The 22,450-nt window shown below is 33.5% G+C and overlaps 1 protein-coding gene across 1 annotated transcript in view; it reads right to left on the bottom strand.

The window, feature by feature from the left end:
• The window catches only part of LOC140447373 (serine/threonine-protein kinase S6KL-like), a 290,169-nt gene that overhangs the window by 195,454 nt on the left and 72,265 nt on the right, over positions 1 to 22,450 (bottom strand). The window contains exon 7 of the mRNA XM_072539983.1: positions 14,586 to 14,674. Within this exon, the coding sequence (XP_072396084.1) occupies positions 14,586 to 14,674 (89 nt within the window). The remainder of the gene's footprint in view (positions 1 to 14,585; positions 14,675 to 22,450) is intronic.

The following is a 22,450-nucleotide window of genomic DNA, read 5'->3' as shown; positions in this document are numbered from 1 at the left end:
GTAATATGTCCGAGATATTCTAATTTTTTTGTTTTTATTGTATTTAAAATTTCCATTTCTTTGTTCATCCTTCCCAGAACCTCTTTGTTTGTGATGTGTTCTGTCCATGATATTTTCAGAATTCTTCTGTACACCCACAGCTCAAATGATTCCAGTTTTTTCATTGATGTCGCATTTAAGGTCCAAGATTATATATAAATATATATATATATATATATATATATATATATATATATATATATATATATAAATATATATATATATAAATATATATATATATATATATATATATATATATATATATATATATATATATATATATACGAATATAAGCACCGGAAAATAATAGGGAGGATAGCATCGGAGAGAAATTTTTTGAAAACCTGCAGACGATTAACACTCCAGTTAACGATATTATCCTAGGAATATAACAACGATTTAATGAGGATGATAGAAATGAGTATGGAGATGTTTTAACAGAACTATGTAATACAAGGAGAGTATTGCAGCCATTAACTAAGCATATCCTAACTCCCCTTAACTTTATTGACTGACTGCCGGGATACGCAGTCCCTCTCTGGTTAGTCAACAGCTTCCGGTGGACGAACTGAGAAGAGAATAAGGGTACCCACTTATCCTTGCAATAACAAATTGTCCTAAAAGGCGAATGAGCCGATAAACGGCATATGGCATGCAGATATAGGAGGTAACGAAAAACCACTATATTAAATATCTCTAAGGATATTCCAAGAACAATTTTCATGTCAAGCAATAGCGAGGAAATAGGTCATGGATTGGGACCACAAGATCCGGCAGAGGAAGATCATAAAGCTCCTTCCCCGGTCGCCAACAAGCGAAATCGCTATAAAAATAAACTAAAATTAAATAAACATAAAAAAATTAATGCTCGTGGAATCTTAAAACGTTATATGAAGCAGGAAAGCCTGCCTGCCTGAGAAATAAGCAAACTCGATATGTCTGTATTAGGAGTCTGCGAAACAAAGGAGACAAACGATGAGTCACATCAAAACGGCGGAGCGGCCATACTAAAGAAATCGCTTGCAAAGTCTCTAAGGAAATTTGTCCATTCCTAATAGATATAAATATAATACAAGTTTACGCACCAACTGCAGACAAAGAGAATACCGTGATTGAAACATTTTACCAAATTGTATCAGAAGCCTTAGCTATGACAAAAAAACACGAAATTAGTCTTATCCTGGGGATGGGGGACTTCAATGCAAAAGTGGAATCAGAAAGTACTCTCAAATTACTGGAAAGTTAAGTCTAGTACAACGAAATGAAAGAGGAGAACGGTTGATGCAGTAAATTTGTATATATATATATATATATATATATATATATATATATATATATATATATATATATATATATATATATTCAGGGATTCTACAGTATTCACTGCCTTCCCTCGCTCAACCGTTTCCATCTCTCTCTGTTGTCCCATTCTCCATCGTTTAGATTTTCGGGGTCGTCCTTTTTTCCTCCTTCCTATGGGGCTTCATTCGGTTATTCCCTTTATCCATCTGCTGTCGCTAGTTCTTCTTACATGTCCATACCACTTTAGTCTTTTTCGTTCTATATATGTTAGTATGTTTGTTTCTATTGATGTTCTTTGCTATATTTCGTCATTACTTCTCCTATCCATTCTTGTTACTCTGCAGCATCTTCGCAGGCATTCCATCTCTGTTGCTACTATCTTACTGTTGTTTTTCTTGTTTATGATCCAATTTTCAGCCCCATATGTCATAATACTTCGCACTAATGTTTTATAAATCTGTGTTTTTGTCTTCATATTTAGGTGTCTATCCCACCATACTGAGTTAAGTTGTCAGATTGCTGTTCTTGTTTGTCTTAATCTTTGTGTAATTTCTTCCTCTGTTGTTGCCTTTTTCGTGATTATAAACCCCAAGTATTTGAATTTATCTTTTCCTTTGATTGTTACTTTGTCATCAATCTGTAGATCTTCTATGTCTTCTTCACTTGTAGATAGGTACTGTTTTCGCAAGGTTAATATCTAGGCCAGCCTTGGTATATTCTTCTTGTAGTTTCTTCATCATGTAGCTGAGGTCGTCTTGGTCTTGTGCAATCACTACTTGATCGTCTGCAAAGCTTAACGTATATAGGTATTCGTTCCGTACCGGTACTCCCATGCCTTTGCATTTTCTTTTCCATCAAGGCTTTCTTCTCTTTCAGTAAATTTGTAATTATAAATATATGGTTTTGTCTACCAAAACGTAGACTATATACTCGGAAGTCTCCAATTGATCAGAAAGACAATATTTTAAGAAATCAAATTGATTACATAGGTCAATAAACGATTTAAAAATTGCACAAAATAGGTCAAGACTTACTCAAGTGACGATATTCGGGCAGACCATACTCTAGTGTGCTTTACAATCACAGTTAAGCTAAAGAGAGTCTGTAAAAATCAGAAAACATCCAAAATATCACTAGATGCACTCCAAGACCCATGCACTGTAAATAAGATTTCTCAAGAATTTAACCAAGTTCTACGAAATCTAACGAACAGTTAAAAATGACTGGATCACACAAGACTTCTTAAATCTAATAGACGTTAGGATGCAGTACAGATCTATAAACAGAGAAAATGCAATGAAATACATAAAGAATTAAGTAGCAGAAGATCGATGGAGACAAGAATCCTGTTTAGAAATTGAGAAACTGAAGCAACAACACGACAGCCTCCATTTGCATAAAAAAAAACTAAAAGAATTAATAGTCAAAAGACTCTGGTGGTAGAATTTTAAGTGATATTAAAGAGTGCTGTATCGAATGGGAAAATTACAGAATAGCATTATTTAAAGATGGCCAAAGAATCTACCAAGAAATAACATCTAACCGAGATACGGGCCCATCGATTCTAATCCTAGATCAGAAAGCCATCGATCAAGCGGAACGAAGGAAGGCTTCTGGTCCTGACAAAATACCTGTAGAATTGTTACAACTATTAGATAATGAGAGTATTGCGATTACCACATCCTTCGTTAACAAGATATACAGCAGAGGCAAATTAGAATCAATATTTATAACTATTCCCAAGAAAAGGAATGCCAGACAGTGTAGCGACTATCAATTTATCGGTTTAATGAGTCACACGCTCAAAATGTTTATAAAAATATTGCATTGTCGCATATATAAACTTTGTGGGGGATAACTGGTGATGAGTACTTTGGTTTCCGAAACAGTATGGGTACTCTGGAAGCTCTTTTGCATGTAAATACTCTTACACAAGAGTATAGAGTTTAGAAAAAATATTTACGTATGTTTTATAGATTTCGAAAAAGCCTTTGATAGAGCACCACTTACATTACTATTTCAATGCGTAGACTCCGTTAGTCTGGACACGTATGATATAAGATTGCTAAAAAATATTTACTACAATCAGACCTATTGTTAAGGTGGATAAGAGGTTTCAGCTAAAGTTTCTATTAAGGGTGGTGTCAGACAGGGATGTGTTATGTCCCCGATGCCTACGCTGAACCAGTTTTTGGGAAAGCATTAAATATTTGTCGCGAAGGTATTAAAATCGGTGGTGAAATTATTAACAACATTAGATACGTAGATGACACCAGTTATAGTAGAATGACAGCTAGAATCCAGTATATTCCTCACGCAAATTCAATAAAAAGTTACCGCCTATCAGCACCGAATATTTCCTAATATCACGTGAGAAATGAGCAGGAGCTCCGTCCAACTGGAGCCACATTTTTGTTCGTAGGCTAAGTGGAAGGTTCTCAAGCAGTGTCCAAAAATCTTGTTTTAAAAAATTTAAGAAATTTGTTCCATTAAGATGTCCATCAAAAAAATACGGGCCGATAACGTACTCGCCCATAATGCCGCCCATACATTAGCTCCATCGGAATTGGCGATCAACAGTACGAAATAAATGTTTATTTTCTGTGTCATAATAATGGAAATTATGTCTATTTACTAGACCATTATTATGAAAAGTCGATTCGTCTGTAAATTTTACATTTTTAAAAAAATCAGGATCTTCTCCAACTTTATCTAAAGTCCATAAACAAAAATTTAAACGGTTACCATAATCTTGTTCTGTCAAATGCTGGTGAAGTTGAATGTGATACGGATGAAAGTGCTTGGTCTTAAGTATTCTACATACACTAGTTTGACTAATTCCTAATGCACCCGAAATTTTTCTTGTACTAATATTTGGGTTTTCGTAACATAAAACAGGACATTAAGTTCGTTAACGTTGTCACCAATAAATGGTTTATTTTTATTTACCTTTTCGTATGCAACATTACCTGTAGCAGGAATCTATTAAGCAATCTCTCAAAAACTTCCTTTTGTGGGTGTCTTATCAGGATACTTTTGAGCATAAGCTTTAGAAGCTATTGAACAATTTTAGAAACTAAACAATTTTTCAAACATTCTCCAATGCAAAGTACCATGTCGACTCTTTCATGGGTAGCGTAATTCTTCATTTTTAGGAACAATGAAAGTTAAATATTACACACGAATGTTTATATTTTGACAATTACAAGATTGTAATGTCAGAAAATGACAATGCCATACAATGACATTAACTAACTATATCTTTTGTTTTAAAATCAATATACCGATGAAGAGTTTAAATAATTGTAAATTACGCAAAAACTATGAGACTTAAGTATAGGACATCTTTATACCATTCAAAAGAGGAAACTATTTTTAGTATTACGATTAATTATTATCCATGGTGTTCCATTTAAAATAAGCCTCATATTAGATATTGAATAATCCAAAATTGAAACTAAGTTTTTAACACTATGTAAATAAATGTTTATTAATCAATAATGGAATAAATTTAACCATTACCCAACTATTTTGCGGTAAGAGAAAATTTGTTATAATTGCTTAAATAAGCCGTTAATGAGTCTTCTTTAAACAAAAAATTTTTTGCTTATAATGTAGTAAGTTGTGGTTTATTTTGTTCTTGAACTTATGTTCATTTTATATTATTTTGTATTATTTGTTTTATTAAAATTCTTTCTGATTCGTTGTGTATCAGCAAGTAAATGTATAAAGTATACACATTTGTTTACAACTATATTGGTTTCATTTATAACAAATATGTCAAAATGATGGGTTTAAAAATCGAGAGTAACAACTATAAATATTTTGAAATCGAAAAGAAAATTTTAAATTATAAAATATCTAAATTTTAAAATCTATCACTCCTAGTTCTAGGACATCCATATACCATTCGAAAGTGGAACATTTTTTTAATATATTAATTCATTAATATACAGGGTGTTCCATTTAAAATAAGCCTTATATTACACATTGAATAATCTAATAATAAAACTGCAAATTTTGAACACCCTGTAAATAAATCTTTAATAATTAATCATTAAATACATTCAACCAATATCCAACTATTTAGAGGTATAACCAATTTTATTAGAATTTTTTAAATAGGTTAGGAATGAGTCTTCGTTTAAAGCTTTACATTTTAAGAATATTCCACATAACTCAGAACACTCTGTACATAGGTATAGAGAAGTCTTATGAAACTATACCTAATTTTTTGCTGAAAATTAGAAAATGTAATAAAATATAGGGTGTCCCAGAAGAAAAAATATAACTTTGATAAGCCGCACTTTATTGGGATGCCCTGTATATTTCAAAATAATTTTAAAATGTAGCCCTTATCAACGTTCAAATTCTAAATTTAAAATTTTTTAAAAATCTTTTACCGTTTCTTTGTAATCTTCCGTCTCGTTAATGGTGAGTCACCCTGTATATATATATATATATATATATATATATATATATATATATATATATATATATATATATATATATATATATATATATATATATATATATATATATATATATATATATATATATATATTCAAGAATAACCATCCCAGATAAACTGCTGGCGATTTCCAAAAATTAGGACCACAGAAATTCAAACCATTCAGGATAGATCGCATCCCCTTAGACAAACTCCATAAACCCTCTCGGGAAGAAGATCTTGAGACAATGAGACAGACAAACCATTTTTGAAAAACACCTGTATATATCTTTATTAAAATTATCTGGCTTATATATGTTACAGGTACAAAATTCTAGCAACGAAACCCCAGAAGAAGACAATGCAAAAGTTTTGTTCGCCCCTCACAAAACTTCTTCAGAGGATGGAGTAGTTATAGTACAATGACCGCTAGAATCCAGTACATTCAACCACGCGAATTCAATAAGAAGTTACCGCCTATCAGCACCGAATATTCCGGAGCCTTGCAACATCAATTGCGACTTACTAAAACAGCAAATTCAGCAAATGTAATGATTATAAATAAAGCATTGTAAAACCAACTTTTTTAGTCTGGCATTAGTTTATTTAGTCTGACAGTATATTTGTATTTGAAGTCTAAATAATATATTTTGAATCGTAACTAAAATCTTTGCTAATGTAAATAAAAGTTTATTTTGAGTGTTTGTAGTTTTTAAAAAAGTGTTTTTCAAAAGAACATTCATAATTGGCGCAGAGTCAGTAAGGATATGGAAGAGTCTTTGAAGGTCCTCGTCACTTTTAAGTGTTTGTCCACTATTCCAAGAACCAGCCTAAGAGAAACCGCCTGCAGGGAGTTCACCCGAGGGAATTAGAAGTTAGAAGTTATCAAGATCGAAGGAATGCACAGCAGCATCATCTTTGTCTTGAGCGAATTTTATTACTTATAATTAAGAAGATAAATATATATTTATTGAAAAAGATTATATGTCAGACTCCTCGGAGTCCTTAGATGACTTTGAGTTAGATTTAGAAGCTAATTTAAATTAAATAACTGCGAAGAGATAGATTTGATAAAAAGATTAAATAATTTAAGAGTATCACCTATAAATATAGATAATTTTGAAAATAATTTAAGAGTATCACATATAAATACAGATAATTTTGAAAATATGGCAGTTCCACAATTTGCCGAAAAAATTTATGTATTCTTCCAAATTTTTACGGAAATACAAATGAACTTCATGAATTTCTTAAAGTTTCGACATTACTTCTAAACCATTATTATGATAGACTTAATGCAGCTAATAAACAAAATCAATTTTTGCTTCACGGTATTATAAGTAAATTAACAGGTAGAGCAAAAGAAGTAATATCTATATATGGATGTGAAACTTGGGATGAAATAAAAAATGCATTAATTCAAAATTTTGGAGATCAGAGAGAAGAAAACTAGCTTACAAGGGACCTAGTAAATTTGAGAAAAGGTTCAGCGGAATCTATCATGCATTTTTACGAAAAAATAATGGGGCTTTTAAGCTGTATTAACAACTACATAGAACTACATACTGTAAATGCTGATATAAAAAGAAGCAAACAAGAATTTTTCTGTCAACAAGCTCTCACATTTTGAGCTTATTTTGAGTGTTTGTGCTTTGTAAAAGTGTTTTTCAAAAGAACATTCATAATTCACCGCCATAATGGCAGAGACTCTAGAAGATCTTCAAACCCTGTTAAATGCTGTAAACAACGAATGCACTGAAAAGGGCTTAACAATCAACGCAAAGAAAACAAAATGGATGGTGGACGGAAAAATTAATATCGATATCAACTCATTTATAAAATCAAAATAGAATTGCGCATTTTGAAACTACTTGACTTAGGATTTCATCTCGAAAAATGGACTCGAAAAACTAAAATTTTACGCTTAAAGTAAGCATTTTACAAAAAAAAATGACGGGAATAAATTTTCTCTTCTTCTTCTTCATGTGCCTTGTCCGTTCCGAACGTTGGCAATCAACATGGCTATTCTGACTTTGTTTGCGGCAGATCTGAATAGTTCAGCAGATGACAATCCGAACCATTGCCGCAAGTTTTGGAGCCACGAGTGTCTTCTCCTCCCTGGACCCCTTCTGCTGTCTATTTTCCCTTGGACGATCAGTTGTAGTACTCTATATTTATTATGTCTCATAACGTGACCCAAGTATTCCAACTTTCTTTTCTTTATACTTATTCCTACCTCTCTCTCTTTACCTATCCGGCATAGTACCTCTTCGTTGGTCACGTGCTCAGTCCAGGATATACGTAATATACGTCGGTAAGCCCACATTTCGAAGGCCTCTACTTTTTTCATCAATGTTGCGGTCATTGTCCACGCCTCCATTCCATATAACAAAACCGGGAATACATAACATTTCAGAAGTCGAATTTTGAGAGGTAGGGTGAGGCTTTTAGAGGTGAAAATTTGCTTCATGCTAGCGAACGATGCTCTTGCCTTTTCTACTCTTATACGTATTTCCTTCGCTTGATCCCAATTTGAGTTAACTGTTGTTCCCAAGTAGATGTACGAATCCACGTGTTCAATTCTTTCATTGTCTAATATCAGTTGCTGTGGTGGTTGTTGGGTTTTGCTTACTAACATCCATTTGGTTTTTGTGATATTTAGTCTGAGTCCGTATTGTGCACTTGCTTTTTGTATCTTACTCATGGATGGAGGCAACTCAGTTCCTCCATGCTACTTGCTAGAATCACAGTGTCATCAGCATACCTTATGTTATTAATTATTTCTCCATTTATCTTTATGCCTTCTGTGCTTTCCTCCAGCGCTGTCTTAAATACTTCTTCTGAGTATATATTAAAGAGAATAGGAGACAAGATACAGCCCTGTCGTACCCCTTTCTTGATCTCAATTTTATTGGTAAATGTAGATCCTACTTTCACTTTAGCTGTTTGGCCCCAATAGAGACTCGCTATTGTTCGAATGTCTCTGTAGTCGACTCCGATCTTATGGAGAACTTCAATTATCTTTTCGTGCTTTACGTTATCGAATGCTTTTGCGTAGTTTATAAAGCATATGTACACGTCTTTGTTCATATCTCTGCAGCGCTGGATAAGTACCTGTAGACTAAAAAGTGCTTCTCTTGTCCCAAGAGAATTCCGAAACCCAAACTGCGAATCTCCAATGTTATCCTCGCATTTTTGCTTATTCTGTTGTAAATAACCTTGGTGTATGCCTTCGAAATGTGGTTAATTAGACTTATCATCCGATGTTGATCACAAGATATTGCTTTTGGTTTTTTCGGTATGGCAACAAAAGTTGACTCTAGCCAGTCTTCAGGAAACTCCCCGCTGTTATAAATATTGTTAAAGAGTCTAACGAGTGAGTCTAGAAATTGACTGTTTGTTTTGCACAGCATTTTCAATACTTCCCCGTATATGTTATCGTTGCCTGGTCTTTTGTTATTTTTAAGACCCTTTATAACATTCTCCACTTCTGATTTTAGAATAGAAGGGCCAGTATCATCATTGCTCAGTGTATACCCACTAGGACGGTCATCATTAAACAGTTGTTCCACATAAGTTTCCCAGATTCTAACTATTTTGTCGGGGTCTAGTTGTAGATTTCCATTATCATCGCATAGCCCTTTCGATAAAATATTGTAGCTTTTCTTTGTTGTGAGTTCCTTTATCTTCTTATGCATATTGTGATAGTCGTATACCTTTTCGTACTGTTCGATTTCTTCGCATCTCTCCGAGAACCATTTCTCTTTAGATTTTCTTATCTCAGCTCTAATTCGTCTATGGGTTTCACGGTATTTGGCAGTATCTTTAGTTTTATATATCCGTCTCTCTTCCATCATGTCAAGGATTTCTGCAGTCATCTAGTCTTTCTTTTTTCTCTTATCAGGTAGTAAAAACTTAGAGCTTGAAGTCCTAATCTCTTCTTTAATTTCACTCCACTTTTCCAGCGGTTCATTGTTATTTTTAAGGATTTTTGATATTTCGGTATTTAAATTCTCCTGCATCTGTTGTTTAATATTATGTTGGAAAGCTTCCTAATATCTAGCGTTTCGGGCCTGTTGTTTGCATTTGGCTTTTTTAACTTTACTTCAAACTTACATACCACCGGATTGAGGTCTGATGCTACGTCCGCACCCGGGTACGTTTTTACGGCTTTGATGGAGTTTCTAAACCTGATTGGTGCAGCGATATAATCTATTTGATTTCTGATTATTTTACCTACGGTGTCTACGGTGCGGGAGCTTAAAGAGAGTGTTAGTAAGTACTAGGTTGTGTTCTTGGCAAAATTGAACTAGACGATCTCTTTCGTTTCTTTCACCAAGTCCGAAATTTCCCACTACCTTTCCTGTTTTGCCTCGTTCTTTTTTCGCGTTGAAATCTCCCATTATAAGTGTTATTTCATTCTTTTTGGTTGCCTTAATTTCTCTTAATAACCCAAATTACTGAAAAAGCGGTTTTGAAGCGAAAAAATTAATTTTTTATAATTTGAATAAAAATAATTATAAATAAATAGGTTGCCACGGAAAATTTTTGACCATGTTTGATTAACCTTTTTTAATAAACGCCACCCGCCTAAATAGGATGGTAATCTTTGAACCAATACATCTCTCCTCCGGAGCTCTTTCTTGATAAAAATTTATTAATAATAAAATCGATCGATATTGCGCGTGAAAAATACCAAGACAACTAGGTTGAAGAAAATTGAAAAGTTCAATTGTGGCATGTTAAAGTAATTACTATTTAAATGGGAATAAGCCACAATTAAAGGTTAAAGTACGTTTATTAACGTTTCAAATTGAAATCCGCAGTGGAAATTGAAACGTCAATAAACGTACTTTAACCTTTAATTGTGGCTTATTCCCATTTAAATAGTAGGTAAGTAAAAAACTGTATTTTTTAGGCTTCCAATGAAGCAATGTTCTTCTTTGTTTTTTTAATCCGATGTAACTCGAATAAAGACATCTAGATAATGCATTAACAAATTCCGAAAGATGCTTTAATTTTGTTATAAATAAATTTATTTATTTACAACAAAATAACACTACATATTTTTTCATTTGTTGTACACTTTTTCAAGCGAAGCTTCTATACTGGCGTTGTATTAGTTTTTTCTCTATAGTAAAATGTTGAGGCGAGCGTCACGGAACTAGCGCCACAAGATGGCTTCGTCACGAAATTAGCGCTACAAGAAGGCGTCATCACGGGTAGCGTCACGAAATAGCTGTTCATGACATCGATTCACTACTCTCGATCAATTCTTTTCTAGTCATCATATATTTATTCTAAGCAGGTTTAAGTTAAAAAGTGCATGAAAAATAACTAGCAAAATACAGACATTAAATGAGAAGTAAGAAATTAAAAGAATATTTCATATTTCATATTTTATATTCATCTCGAAGTTGAACATTATTTTCAAAATTTTCATAATTTAATTCTAAATTAATTTCATGAAAGTTAATAGCAGAATCAGTATTTTCTTCTTCAAGATCAATAATATTACTTTGTGAATTGTTGTAAGTTTGCCCGTGGTAGCTAAAGCAGTAATCAGTACACTTCAAACCGTGCCTAATGCAACCACATGACTTAAAACATTCTTTCAAACACTTACAGTTAATTTTTTTCAAATAGGTAAAAATCAATCAGGTAAAAATATATCTGTAGTTTGTATTGGCTCTAAACCTGTTTTCTTCCGAACCCCTTTTGGGTCTAATTCATTACCAAGCCATTGCTGAACTTGTTAATAAACCCTAAAGCGGTGCTGAAGGGCTGCAGATTCAGTCGGTGGGAGCATTGATGCATTAAATTTTTTTTTGTTCGTTTCATTCGATAAAAATTTTTCTTGAGATACTGTGCACGACCTTGTAGATGTAGATTGAAATTCAATATCAGGACAAAATATCATATATATATATATATATATATCTATATATATATATATATATATATATATATATATATATATATATATATATATATATATATATATGTATATATATATATATATATATATATATATATATATATATATATATATTCGTCCTTATAATAGGACGAACCAGATGTTACAACCGTTGAAGACACCAACAAAAATTTAGCAGCAAATGGGCAAAAGAGAATAGGTCTGGTGAAAGGGGCAAACCACTAGAGTTATTTGTGCATTCAACGCTACAGGGAATTATGTCCCCCCTTCTTTTATTTATAAAAAACAACGAATGATACCACTTCTGGAAGTACAAGGACCACCTGGATCTCTTTACAAATGTTCCAAAAACGGCTGAACTAATGGGGAACTTTTTATTCAGTGGTTAAAACATTTTTAAAAAATGGTTTTAAAAAGTATGCCAACCCCAGTGAAACTGAACTAGTTTTACTAATTTTAGACAACTATGGTAGCCATATCATCCTAGAAGCTTAAGAGTATTGCAAAGAAAACGCCTGCAGCCTCTCGATGTCGTTTTCTTGTGACCTCTTAATAAGGAGTATAACAGGGAATCTGATCTTTTTATGAAAAGTCATCCAACCGAAAGGATTACAGTTTATAAGATTGCGGAACTCTTTAACAAAGCATATAGAAATGTTGCCACGGTTGCTAAACCAATCTCTGGATTTTTATGAACTGGAACATATCCTATAAACTTCGTTTCGTAAAGAGCGTTTAAAACTGAAATAACGAGAACAAACTTTGAAATAATGTGCTCTTAAAGTTAGAAATTATGTTAAAACAAAAGTATTTGATTCATCTGATTCTGAGGTTGACTGTCCAAATAAGAGCGATTTATGTCAGGAATCTGGAGACAGCGACTTAGTGTACTTCGATGACTGCGAACTTTAAAGATAATCTACCGAAAGGGTTTAGCCTGGAAGATCTACCGCAACAAATTAACGTAAGTGACTTTCTTCTTTGACAGTTTCAAATGAAAAAACAAAGAATAATTTTCCGGCTGAAGTGGTTGAACTGAGGAAGAACTCTATTTCAGTAAAGTTTATGCGTGCATATAAAGGTCAAGGCCACATATTTGTTTTCCCAGAAGTAGGCGACATGAGTTTTATCAGTAAACATGACATTGTGGGAAAACTTATTAAGTTTGAAAAGCTGAGTTATGGTAAAATAATATTCTAATTATTTGCTATGTTCATTTATTTTTGTTATGTGTTAATATGTAATAATTAATAATAAATGAAATTTAATGTATCACTGTTCTTATTGAGCTATTCTAATCTAAGACCGCCATTTTCCCATACCCTGGCCGACATTACCCGACATCATAGGGTAATACGGGTCAATCAGCTTTTTTGATTTTTATCATGAAAAAACATCATTGGCGCTTTACGAAATCAATTAGAATATAACATAGCCAAATAACAAACGGACACATTTCACTGGAAACCTAATAAAATATTATTTAATACATCACTTACAGTTCTGAAGCTATTTTCTTGTGGCATTTTAAATTAATTTATATTTAAATGGGAATAAGCCACAATTAAAGGTTAAAATACGTTTATTGACGTTTCAATTTCCACTTCGGAAATCGTTCTCAAAATACAAACATTAGTAAATTGTTAAAATACGTTTATTGACGTTTCAATTTCCACTTCGGAAATCGTTCTCAAAATACAAACATTAGTAAAAATCACTTACAGTATTTTCTCTTTAAGTGACTGTCATTTCCCCATTCTCTCCGATCTATCACAAAAAACTTTTAATTTGTTTAAGCAAAGATTTTTTAAATAATAACATTATAAAGAGATATAAAAATTGTTTAAATTTTAAAAAATTCCTGATGTCACCCAAATAATTTGAGGTCAATTCTATAAAGTGCGTGGGATAGGTGAAGTTCTCTTTTATACGTAAAAAAATTGGCAAACTTCTATATGGTTTAGTTTTTGTTGTACAAGATTTTAAAGAATTTCAATTAAAAAAAATAGATTGCAAAACTATTATGCGAAATCTATTAAATTGATTTGAATGAAATTTAATGGTCGACCCGTAATGGGTGGTTTATAATCAATGCCGTAACTTAATTATTTCAAAGTTACGAGAAAAACTTACTTCCCTTGAGTATATATCTATTTTATACTTTTATGTTTATTTTCATTTTACATTTAATCACTTTATTTCATTTATCAAGACATCTGCTAAAAAAGTAACTGAATTTTACCTAAATTTCAACAGTACAATTGAGGAAAAACATTTTCTAATAATTACAGGCCAATAATTTAAGAAGTAGGAGTAGAAGATATTAAATATATATTCAGTATTTATCGAACTCCGTACTGTATATAAGGCCAATCGAAAAAATGTCCTCATAAATGTGTAATAACTACATCTACTAAAAAGCTCGGCTAAATCGCGAATTGCGGCGAGATAACCGGCGAATGGCATTTGATTTTTTTAGATGAATATCGACCGCTTCTGCCTTTTGCCTTCGACTCAACTCGAACTACCGACCGTGCAACATTCCGAAGGACTTTGACTTTTCTTCTTTCTGTATTCTACACTCAGGGACAAGAACTTTGCGATTTATACAAGTCTACGTTCTCCTTCAGCACATTTGATACATAAAATGTAAACGATTTATCTATTGAAATGTGAAGTAAGAAATACTAAAACTATACGAAGTGACACACTATTTTCTATTTTATGTGAATGTCCTTTGTGAAATCCTTTTAGGTTCGTAGCAAATGAAGATATTCTATTACTTACTTAGTAATATATTCTAAGAAAGTTTCAAAAATTGTGTATAAAAAGATTAAATAAAAACAGCTAACTTACCTTATTAGTCAGCATAAGACAAGCTAGAACACCAAGACTCCACCAATCTACCGCATGCCCATATGGTTCTGTCGCCAAAATTTCTGGAGCTGTAATATTTAAGAAAAACAATATATATATATATATATATATATATATATATATATATATATATATTATATATATATATATATATATATATATATATATATATAGAACAGAAGAGAATATATATAAACAAGAAGTACTTTCTTGAATCGTTTGGAAACAACAAGTTTGAGTTTATGTGGGTTTGAAGTCAATAAGACGGCTCTTAGAAGACTATTTTTTATTACTCGAGATTGTGAATTTGTTTACAGTCTTTTTCAAGAGCTGCAAGAAAAAGTAACCGATGTGGAAACAATCGACTGACCCTGACAATAACGAGTAGGCAGATTGAGCCCTCAGTGTCGTTTGACGGTTCTTGAATTTCTACAGAACACGATACTGGTACGTCACGAGTGAGGGGAGTAGGCAAATTGAGACCACGAACTCGAACGGAACCGTATCACTCTTGATAATGGCTTCAAAATGGGTGCCGAAACAAATCACCCGGAATAGATAATCTCCCAGCGGAATTATATAAAGAAGGTGGCCACGATATCATAATAGCCCTACAGCAACTTATAAAAGAAATATGGATACAGAAGTCCCTTCCCAATGATTGGAATATTGGAATACTTTGCACAATACACAAAAAGGGTGATATCTTTGAATGCTCTAACTATCGAGGAATTACGCTCTTAAATGCAGCGTATAAAATATTCTCCAATATAGTATGCCATCGTATGGTACCATATGCTGAGCGAATAATAGGACAATACCAGGCTGGTTTCAGAGGTGGTAAATTAACAATTCATCAGATTTCAACCCTAAGACAAATTCTAGAGAAAACACTGGAATACGGTGTAGACACGCACCACATATTTATAGACTACAAGACAGCCTACGACTCTGTAAATAGAAGAGAATTGTTTAGAGCAATGATAGACCTAGGAGTACCAAATCAGTTGGTAAGTTTAACCAAACTAACCCTTGAAAAAGTTGAATGCAAAGTACGAATCCAGGGGGAACTCTCTGAACCTTTTAAAACAAATAACGGGCTACGTCAGGGAGACCCACTCTCCTGTATACTATTCAATCTAGCTCTGGAAAAAGTAATACGTACGTCACAAATCACAACTACCGGTTCAATATATAACAAATCTGTGCAAATCTTAGCATATGCTGATGATATCAATATTGTTATGAGAACGGAAAACGCAGCACGAGAGGCGTACGTAGCATTAAAGGAAGCGGCTACAAAAATGGGTTTAATAATAAACACCAACAAAACAAAATACATGAAAATAGGTACGCAACCACAAACACTACGGCCACTTGTTATAGAAAATGACGTCATCGAAGCAGTTAACGAATTTGTATACCTGGGAACGCTCGTCAATACTGAAAATGACACTACCGCAGAGATAAACCGCAGAATTTGCACGGCTAATAGATGCTATTTTGGGCTTAATCTCCTTTTTAAATCTACAGTTATATCAAGAAATACAAAAGTAAAACTCTACAAAACAATAATACGCCCAGTCCTAACATATGGTTCAGAAACCTGGACTTTAACAAAAAGCAATGAAAACATGTTAGGATGTTTCGAAAGAAAAATACTAAGGCGCATCTATGGAGCGGTAAATGAAAATGGTGTCTGGAGAAGACGATACAACTTCGAACTCTATAGGATATACCAGGAACCAGATATCGTAAAACACATAAAGATAGGACGTCTGAGGTGGGTAGGCCATGTAATGCGGATGGAGCAAACCGACCCAGCTAGAAAAACGCTCCTTGATAGACCTATTGGTCAAAGAAGAAGAGGAAGACCCAGAACAAGATTCCTAGATAACATAGACCAAGATATGAGAAATATGGAAATACGTGCTTGACGGAGGAAGGCGATGGATAGGGACGACTGGAGAAAAATTCTTGGGGAGGCTAGGACCCACACAGGGTTGTAAAGCCAAAATGATGATGATGAATGGGTGCCGAAACATCGAGTATTAAATTCTCAACGCGGTTCTTCCCGACGAGAACTTGGTAATTTTCATATATATATATATATATATATATATATATATATATATATATATATATATATATATATATATATATGCTCCTCCTCAGTCCTAATCCCTTTTGGGATGTGTTGACACCATCAGGCATTTACAGTTTTTTCACGTTTTCCCTCCATCCTTCCCTGTCCTGGGCTAGGTGTTCGGCTTCATGTAACCCTTGGTTACTCAATATTTTTATTTGATCTACCCAACGGCTTGCAGATCTTCCCCTAGGTCTCTTTCCTTCAACTCTATCCTCGACTATCAGTTTTTCCATCGTACCTGTTCTTCTAGCAATGTGTCCAAAATACTGCAAATATCTCTGTTGTATTTGTTTAAGCAATCTATCCTTTACTTTAACTAAGCCTCCTTAACTTTACTTACTAAGCACATAAGCATAGGAGTATTGAATTCACGAGTTTTTTCGATTGGCTGTCTGACATTAGGGATGTGTTCTCTTGTGCCTTTTCCTGGGACAAATCCCGCTTGTTCTTTTGATATCTGAGACAATAGAAAAGCTTTTAGTCTTACCTTGCTTGCATGGGATATTAGGGTTACCGTTCTATAGTTGCTGCAATCTAGCTGAGTTCCTTTTTTGAATATAGGGATGAAAGTGGATGTTGTCCAGTCGTTGGGCCACTCTCCGGTTTCCCAAATCTTTTTGCAGATCATATCCATAACATTTACTCCAACATCTCCAGTCTCTATTAAAACTTCTGCCGTGATCTGGTCTGCGCCAAGAGATTTTCTATTTTTTTAACTTTTTGATTGCTTTTTCTAGCTCTGGCTTTAGAATGTTTGGTTCTCTCTCTGCAGTGAACTCGTCGTGATTTGCATTCTGGGGATCATCTGCATATAGACTTTGACAATATTTTCTCCATACTTTCGTAATCCCTTTCTTGTCATTTATAATATGTTGGTTTTGATCCATTATTGTTTGTGTGATTGCTTTAAATTCCCTGGATAGATATCGGACTTTGTTATATAACTCATGAGATTCATACCGGTTTGCATAACTCTCTAGTTCTTCGCATTCTTCATTTATATGTTTATTTTTATCATCCCTACATGCTCTTTTAATTTCTTTATTTAACCTTGCTAATTCGTTTTTGTCGCTGTCCTTTTGATATATGAGAGATTTGATTCTCCTTCGCTCTTCGAGAAGTTGCAGCGTTTTGTCTGTCATCCAGTGTTTTCTCTTGATGATCTTTTTTCGGTTCCGATTCTTTCTACAGAGGTTTCTATGGCATTTCTGAAACCTTTCCACATTTCTTCTGGGTTGTCTTGTGTGTTCAACATACTAGTTTCCTTTAATGCATCTCTAAATGTTTTCGGATTTAAAATCTCCAGCCTGTTTTGATTTTATTGCGGAATTGTTCTTTTTAGCTTAATCTTGAAGCAAGCCCATAACAATTTATGATCGGATCTACATTCAGCTCTTGGTCTAGTTTTTATGTTTGAAAAGCATGTCTTCCATGTGTTTCTAATCAATATGTAGTCGATTTGGTTCTTGTATTCTCCATTTTGGCTGGTCCACGTTAATAAAGTCGATCCCAGACAAGGAAAGAAGAACCAAAGAATGAGGTCAGAAGGTCGCCGAGATCGACATCCATAAGCCCTTCACCCAGTCCTACTAGAAATAATAGTAGATATAGGACTCTAAGAAATTGATTTCCCACAAGTGACCACAGAAAGAAAAAAGATAGTCTGGAATCTAAAGTTGTTTATTTGAAGGAGCAATTAGCGTTTAGTAAATATGAAATAGAAAAGTTAAGAGAACAAGTGTCAATTTTGCAACAGGAGTAACTCAAGCACTTGTAGTTGTAAAGGAAAGCAGCTGCTTTAGCACGCCCACTTCTTTTAATATCAGCCGTAAATTATATGTTTGAATTTATAAAAGAAGAGTAATACGATGAAGCGAAAGAATAAAGGGTGAAATAAATCCGTGATCAGTATTGTAAAAAAATGCCATCTTCTTCTTATTGCGCCGTCTACTTTCGAAGGTTAGCAATTGTAGCTTTGGAAACTGCTGCTCGAAACATTTCTTCGAATGAGCGGTCAAACCATCTCCTCAGGTCTTTCAGCCACAAGTTCCGGCATCTTCCTACTGATCTTTTGTCCTGTACTTTACCTTAAGATATATCATTTGAAATAATTTATATTTTTCACCTCTTAACACATGACCCAAGTATTGTATTTTCCTGTTTTTGATTCTTCTTAGTTATTCTTTTTGTTTACTCTTGCGCCGAAATATCTTAACGTATATCCGTCTGTATATACAGGGTGGTCCTTAAGTAATTGTACAAAAAAAAAACAGTAGATTCTACACTTTAAAATATTACGATTTATGCCAATTTGCTTTAATAAAATGTTCATATTAAGAAAGATACAGGACGTTAAAATGGAAACTTAAAATTTTATTTTTCGCTCTAACTTTCATGTTTATAAACATTTTTGTATAAAAATTTACAACTGGGCGCTCTTGAGTATGAGAAATTATAATTTGATGCATACTTTGATGTAGATGGTAGAGGGCGCCACATATGCTACATATGTTGCATAAATTTGCACTTAACTTTTTTGCTCTTCACGTTAGCGCTATTTTTGTAAAAAAATATTAATGATACATTATTTTAACAAAAAAATGTATACTTTTTAATAACTTAAAAATCGGGTGCATAATAATTCTTAGTTGTGATATTTGTGCGCTAAGGCACTCAATACCTGTAGATAAGCATAATCAATAGTTTATTTTTATAAAAATAACTCAAAGATGGTAATGTAACATCACAAAAGGCTTTTTTATGGCTGCCCAATGTCTTAATAAAGCCAAGCTTCTATCTTCTTCTTTAGGTGCCGTGTCCGGATTCAGACGTTGACCGTCATCATGTTTACAATTTTCTGAAACCTTTCTCTATCGCTTCTATACTAGCGTTATATTACTTTTTCTCTATAGTAAATTTCTGAGCGGCAGAGAAGAAGCGCCACGAGGAGGCGTTAGGAGTAGCGTCATGAAATACCGGTCAAATTTTATTTTTATTTATTTTATATAATAATTAAATTTACTATCAAATTATTGATCAAATATCAAATTAATTTTATGAATAATTTAATATTTAGTCTGACTTTGACGGGTCTGTCAGAAGTAAACAACGTATGCTTTGTTGTTACGGCAGCAGGTAGAGCTACTAGAAAAGATAATAATTTATTGAATTATTTTAATATAATATAATTTGTGTAAAATATAAATAATAAAATGACTTTAGTAAATTTTAAAAATATTATTTATATTTTAAAGATATAGAAAATATAGTTTAAAGCTTCGCGATAGTCTACAGTGCCCGCTACTGTACCTGTCACCTTTTTTGAAGCCAGTTTTGATGCCAGTAGACAACCCCAATGCATTACGGGAAATTTTAACATAGTAATCTGATTTCACGAATGCTTTTGACAACTAAAAATAAGTCTTGTTTCGATTAGTCAGTAATTTTTGTAATATCTAGTTTATTTTGGTTTATTAAATAAAAGAAAATGCCTTCTTCTTCTTCGTACGACTAGGATTACTCTTGACGTTTTTGATGCTTGCCTTGTGGTCTCTGTTCTTATATCCCTGTCACTAGTGATCTCTACTCCTAGGTAATTGAATTTCATTACTTGTTCTACAATTTTGCAGTATATTTCTAGTTTGCACCTACGTGGCTCTTTACTGATCACTTTTAGTTTTTTGTACTGATATTCTCATATTAAGTTTGTATCCGTGTCGTTTTTTTACTTCGTGAATTATTTGATTCATCACCATATTCAATAACAATGGGCTGAGCGAGTCTCCTTGGCGGATTCCTCCTTTTAGTTCTATGCATTCTGTTTCCCCTGTTGGCAGTATAACTCTGGTCTTGTTGTTCTTGTTAATTTCATGAATTGTCCTTATTATCTGATGGTCTATTTGTTAAGCTTGTAATAAATTTAAGATGTCATTTCGCTTCACCCTTCCAAAAGCACTTTTTAAATCTACAAAGCACATGTATGCTGGTTTTCCATATTCAATAGACTTCTCTATTATTTGTCTGATAATAAAAATTGCGTCTATTGTGCTGCGGTTCTTCCGGAAGCCTTGTTGTTCATATGCCACGTTCGCTTTTTCCTCGATTTTATCTTTTATGACTGCCGTTAACAATTTTAATGTACTATTCATCAGACTAATGCCTCTATAATTTTTTCAGGATTTCTCGAGTCTCCCTTTTTAAGTATCGGTAGCAGGAGACTTTCCTTCCATTCCGCTGGTACTACTCCGGTATTTATTATATCGACGAATAATTTTAGGAGCCATTTGCGTAGTGTTGTTCCTCCATATTTTAGCAGTTCACTGTTTATCTTATCAGGACCAGGTGCTTTTCTGTTTTTTAATTTTTTTTATTCGTTCTTGTAGTTCTTTTTCTGATATTAGTACTCTATCGTGAGTTTCGTTAATGATTCTTTGTCTCTTCTCTTCTTCTCCATATAATTTCGTGAAATACTCAGTCCATTGTTCCTCCGTAATGTTACCTATCTACGCGTACAAATTCATTCATTTCTGTTTTTTTGTCTCATCATCTTCCATACCTTTTTCTGGGATCCATAGGGGTCGTATTCCATATCTTTGGTAAATTTCTCCCAGTGTTCTTTTTTGATATTATTTTTGGTTTACTCTATTCCTGATTCTCACGTAGTCTTCGTATGTTTGTAACATAATGTTAGGAAAGCTTGTTTCTTTTCATTTGCTAGTGTTTTCAACCTTTCGTCGTACCATGGAGTTTTGTATTCCCGTTTATTTCTGTTAACTTTTCTTTTACCTCAAACTTCTTCCGCTGCTTGTAAGATACATTTTTTAATAATTTTCCAGGTTTCTTCTATATTCTTTTTAGTCTCTAGGTTATGGCTGTTTAGCTTTTCTGTTAGTCTCTTTCTATACAAGTTTTGTGTACCTTCTTCTTCTAAGCTTTCTATGTTAAACTTTTCTTCTACTTTTGTATTTCGCTTGCCTTGTGTGGTGATTGCTATATTTATTTTTCCTAGTACCAGCCCATGGTCGGATCCTACATTGGCGGAAGATAGAGTGCGCACATCTATTATATTCTTGGGGTGTATTTGTCTGTTTGTTATAATGTGGTCAATCATAGAGTTAAATCCTCTTGTATCTTACCAGGTGATCTTATGTTGTATTGGGTGGTCAAAGTATGTTAATGTATGTTATTAATTCGGAGGTTATTCATTAAACAAAGTTCTAGAAGTCTTTCTCCGTTGTCGTTGAGCGTTTCTTCGTTAAATTTTTGTATAACTCCAGCCACAGGTATGTTGCCTACTCTGGCGTTTAGGTCGCCGAGAATTATTGTTTTACTATAGGCTATTGTGGTGTCCAGTAGATCGTGGAGCTGTCCATAAAAAGCATCTTTGTCTTCCTTGTTTTTGCTGTTATCCAGTGCATATGCGGGGATAATATTAAGTATCGTCTGGTGAAGTTTAAGGCAAACCAGCATCATGTGTTCGTTGATGTATCTTATTTGTTTAATATTGTTACTATATTTATTGTGCATTAAGAGGCCTACTCCTGTTTGAACTCGTTAGCTTTTATCTACTCCGCTGTACAGGAATATAAATTTGTTTCTATTGGCACTTCCTTGGGGTTCAAAGAGGTAGTGAAGCGCAATATAAGATGCTGTTTCTAGTTAGCATTCTTTAGCCTCTCCTACTCAATCCCTATCC

Source organism: Diabrotica undecimpunctata, chromosome 8 (genome assembly GCF_040954645.1).
Source record: "Diabrotica undecimpunctata isolate CICGRU chromosome 8, icDiaUnde3, whole genome shotgun sequence".
In the NCBI taxonomy this organism is placed as follows: domain Eukaryota; kingdom Metazoa; phylum Arthropoda; class Insecta; order Coleoptera; family Chrysomelidae; genus Diabrotica; species Diabrotica undecimpunctata.
This window is presented reverse-complemented; position numbering and strand designations above follow the sequence as displayed.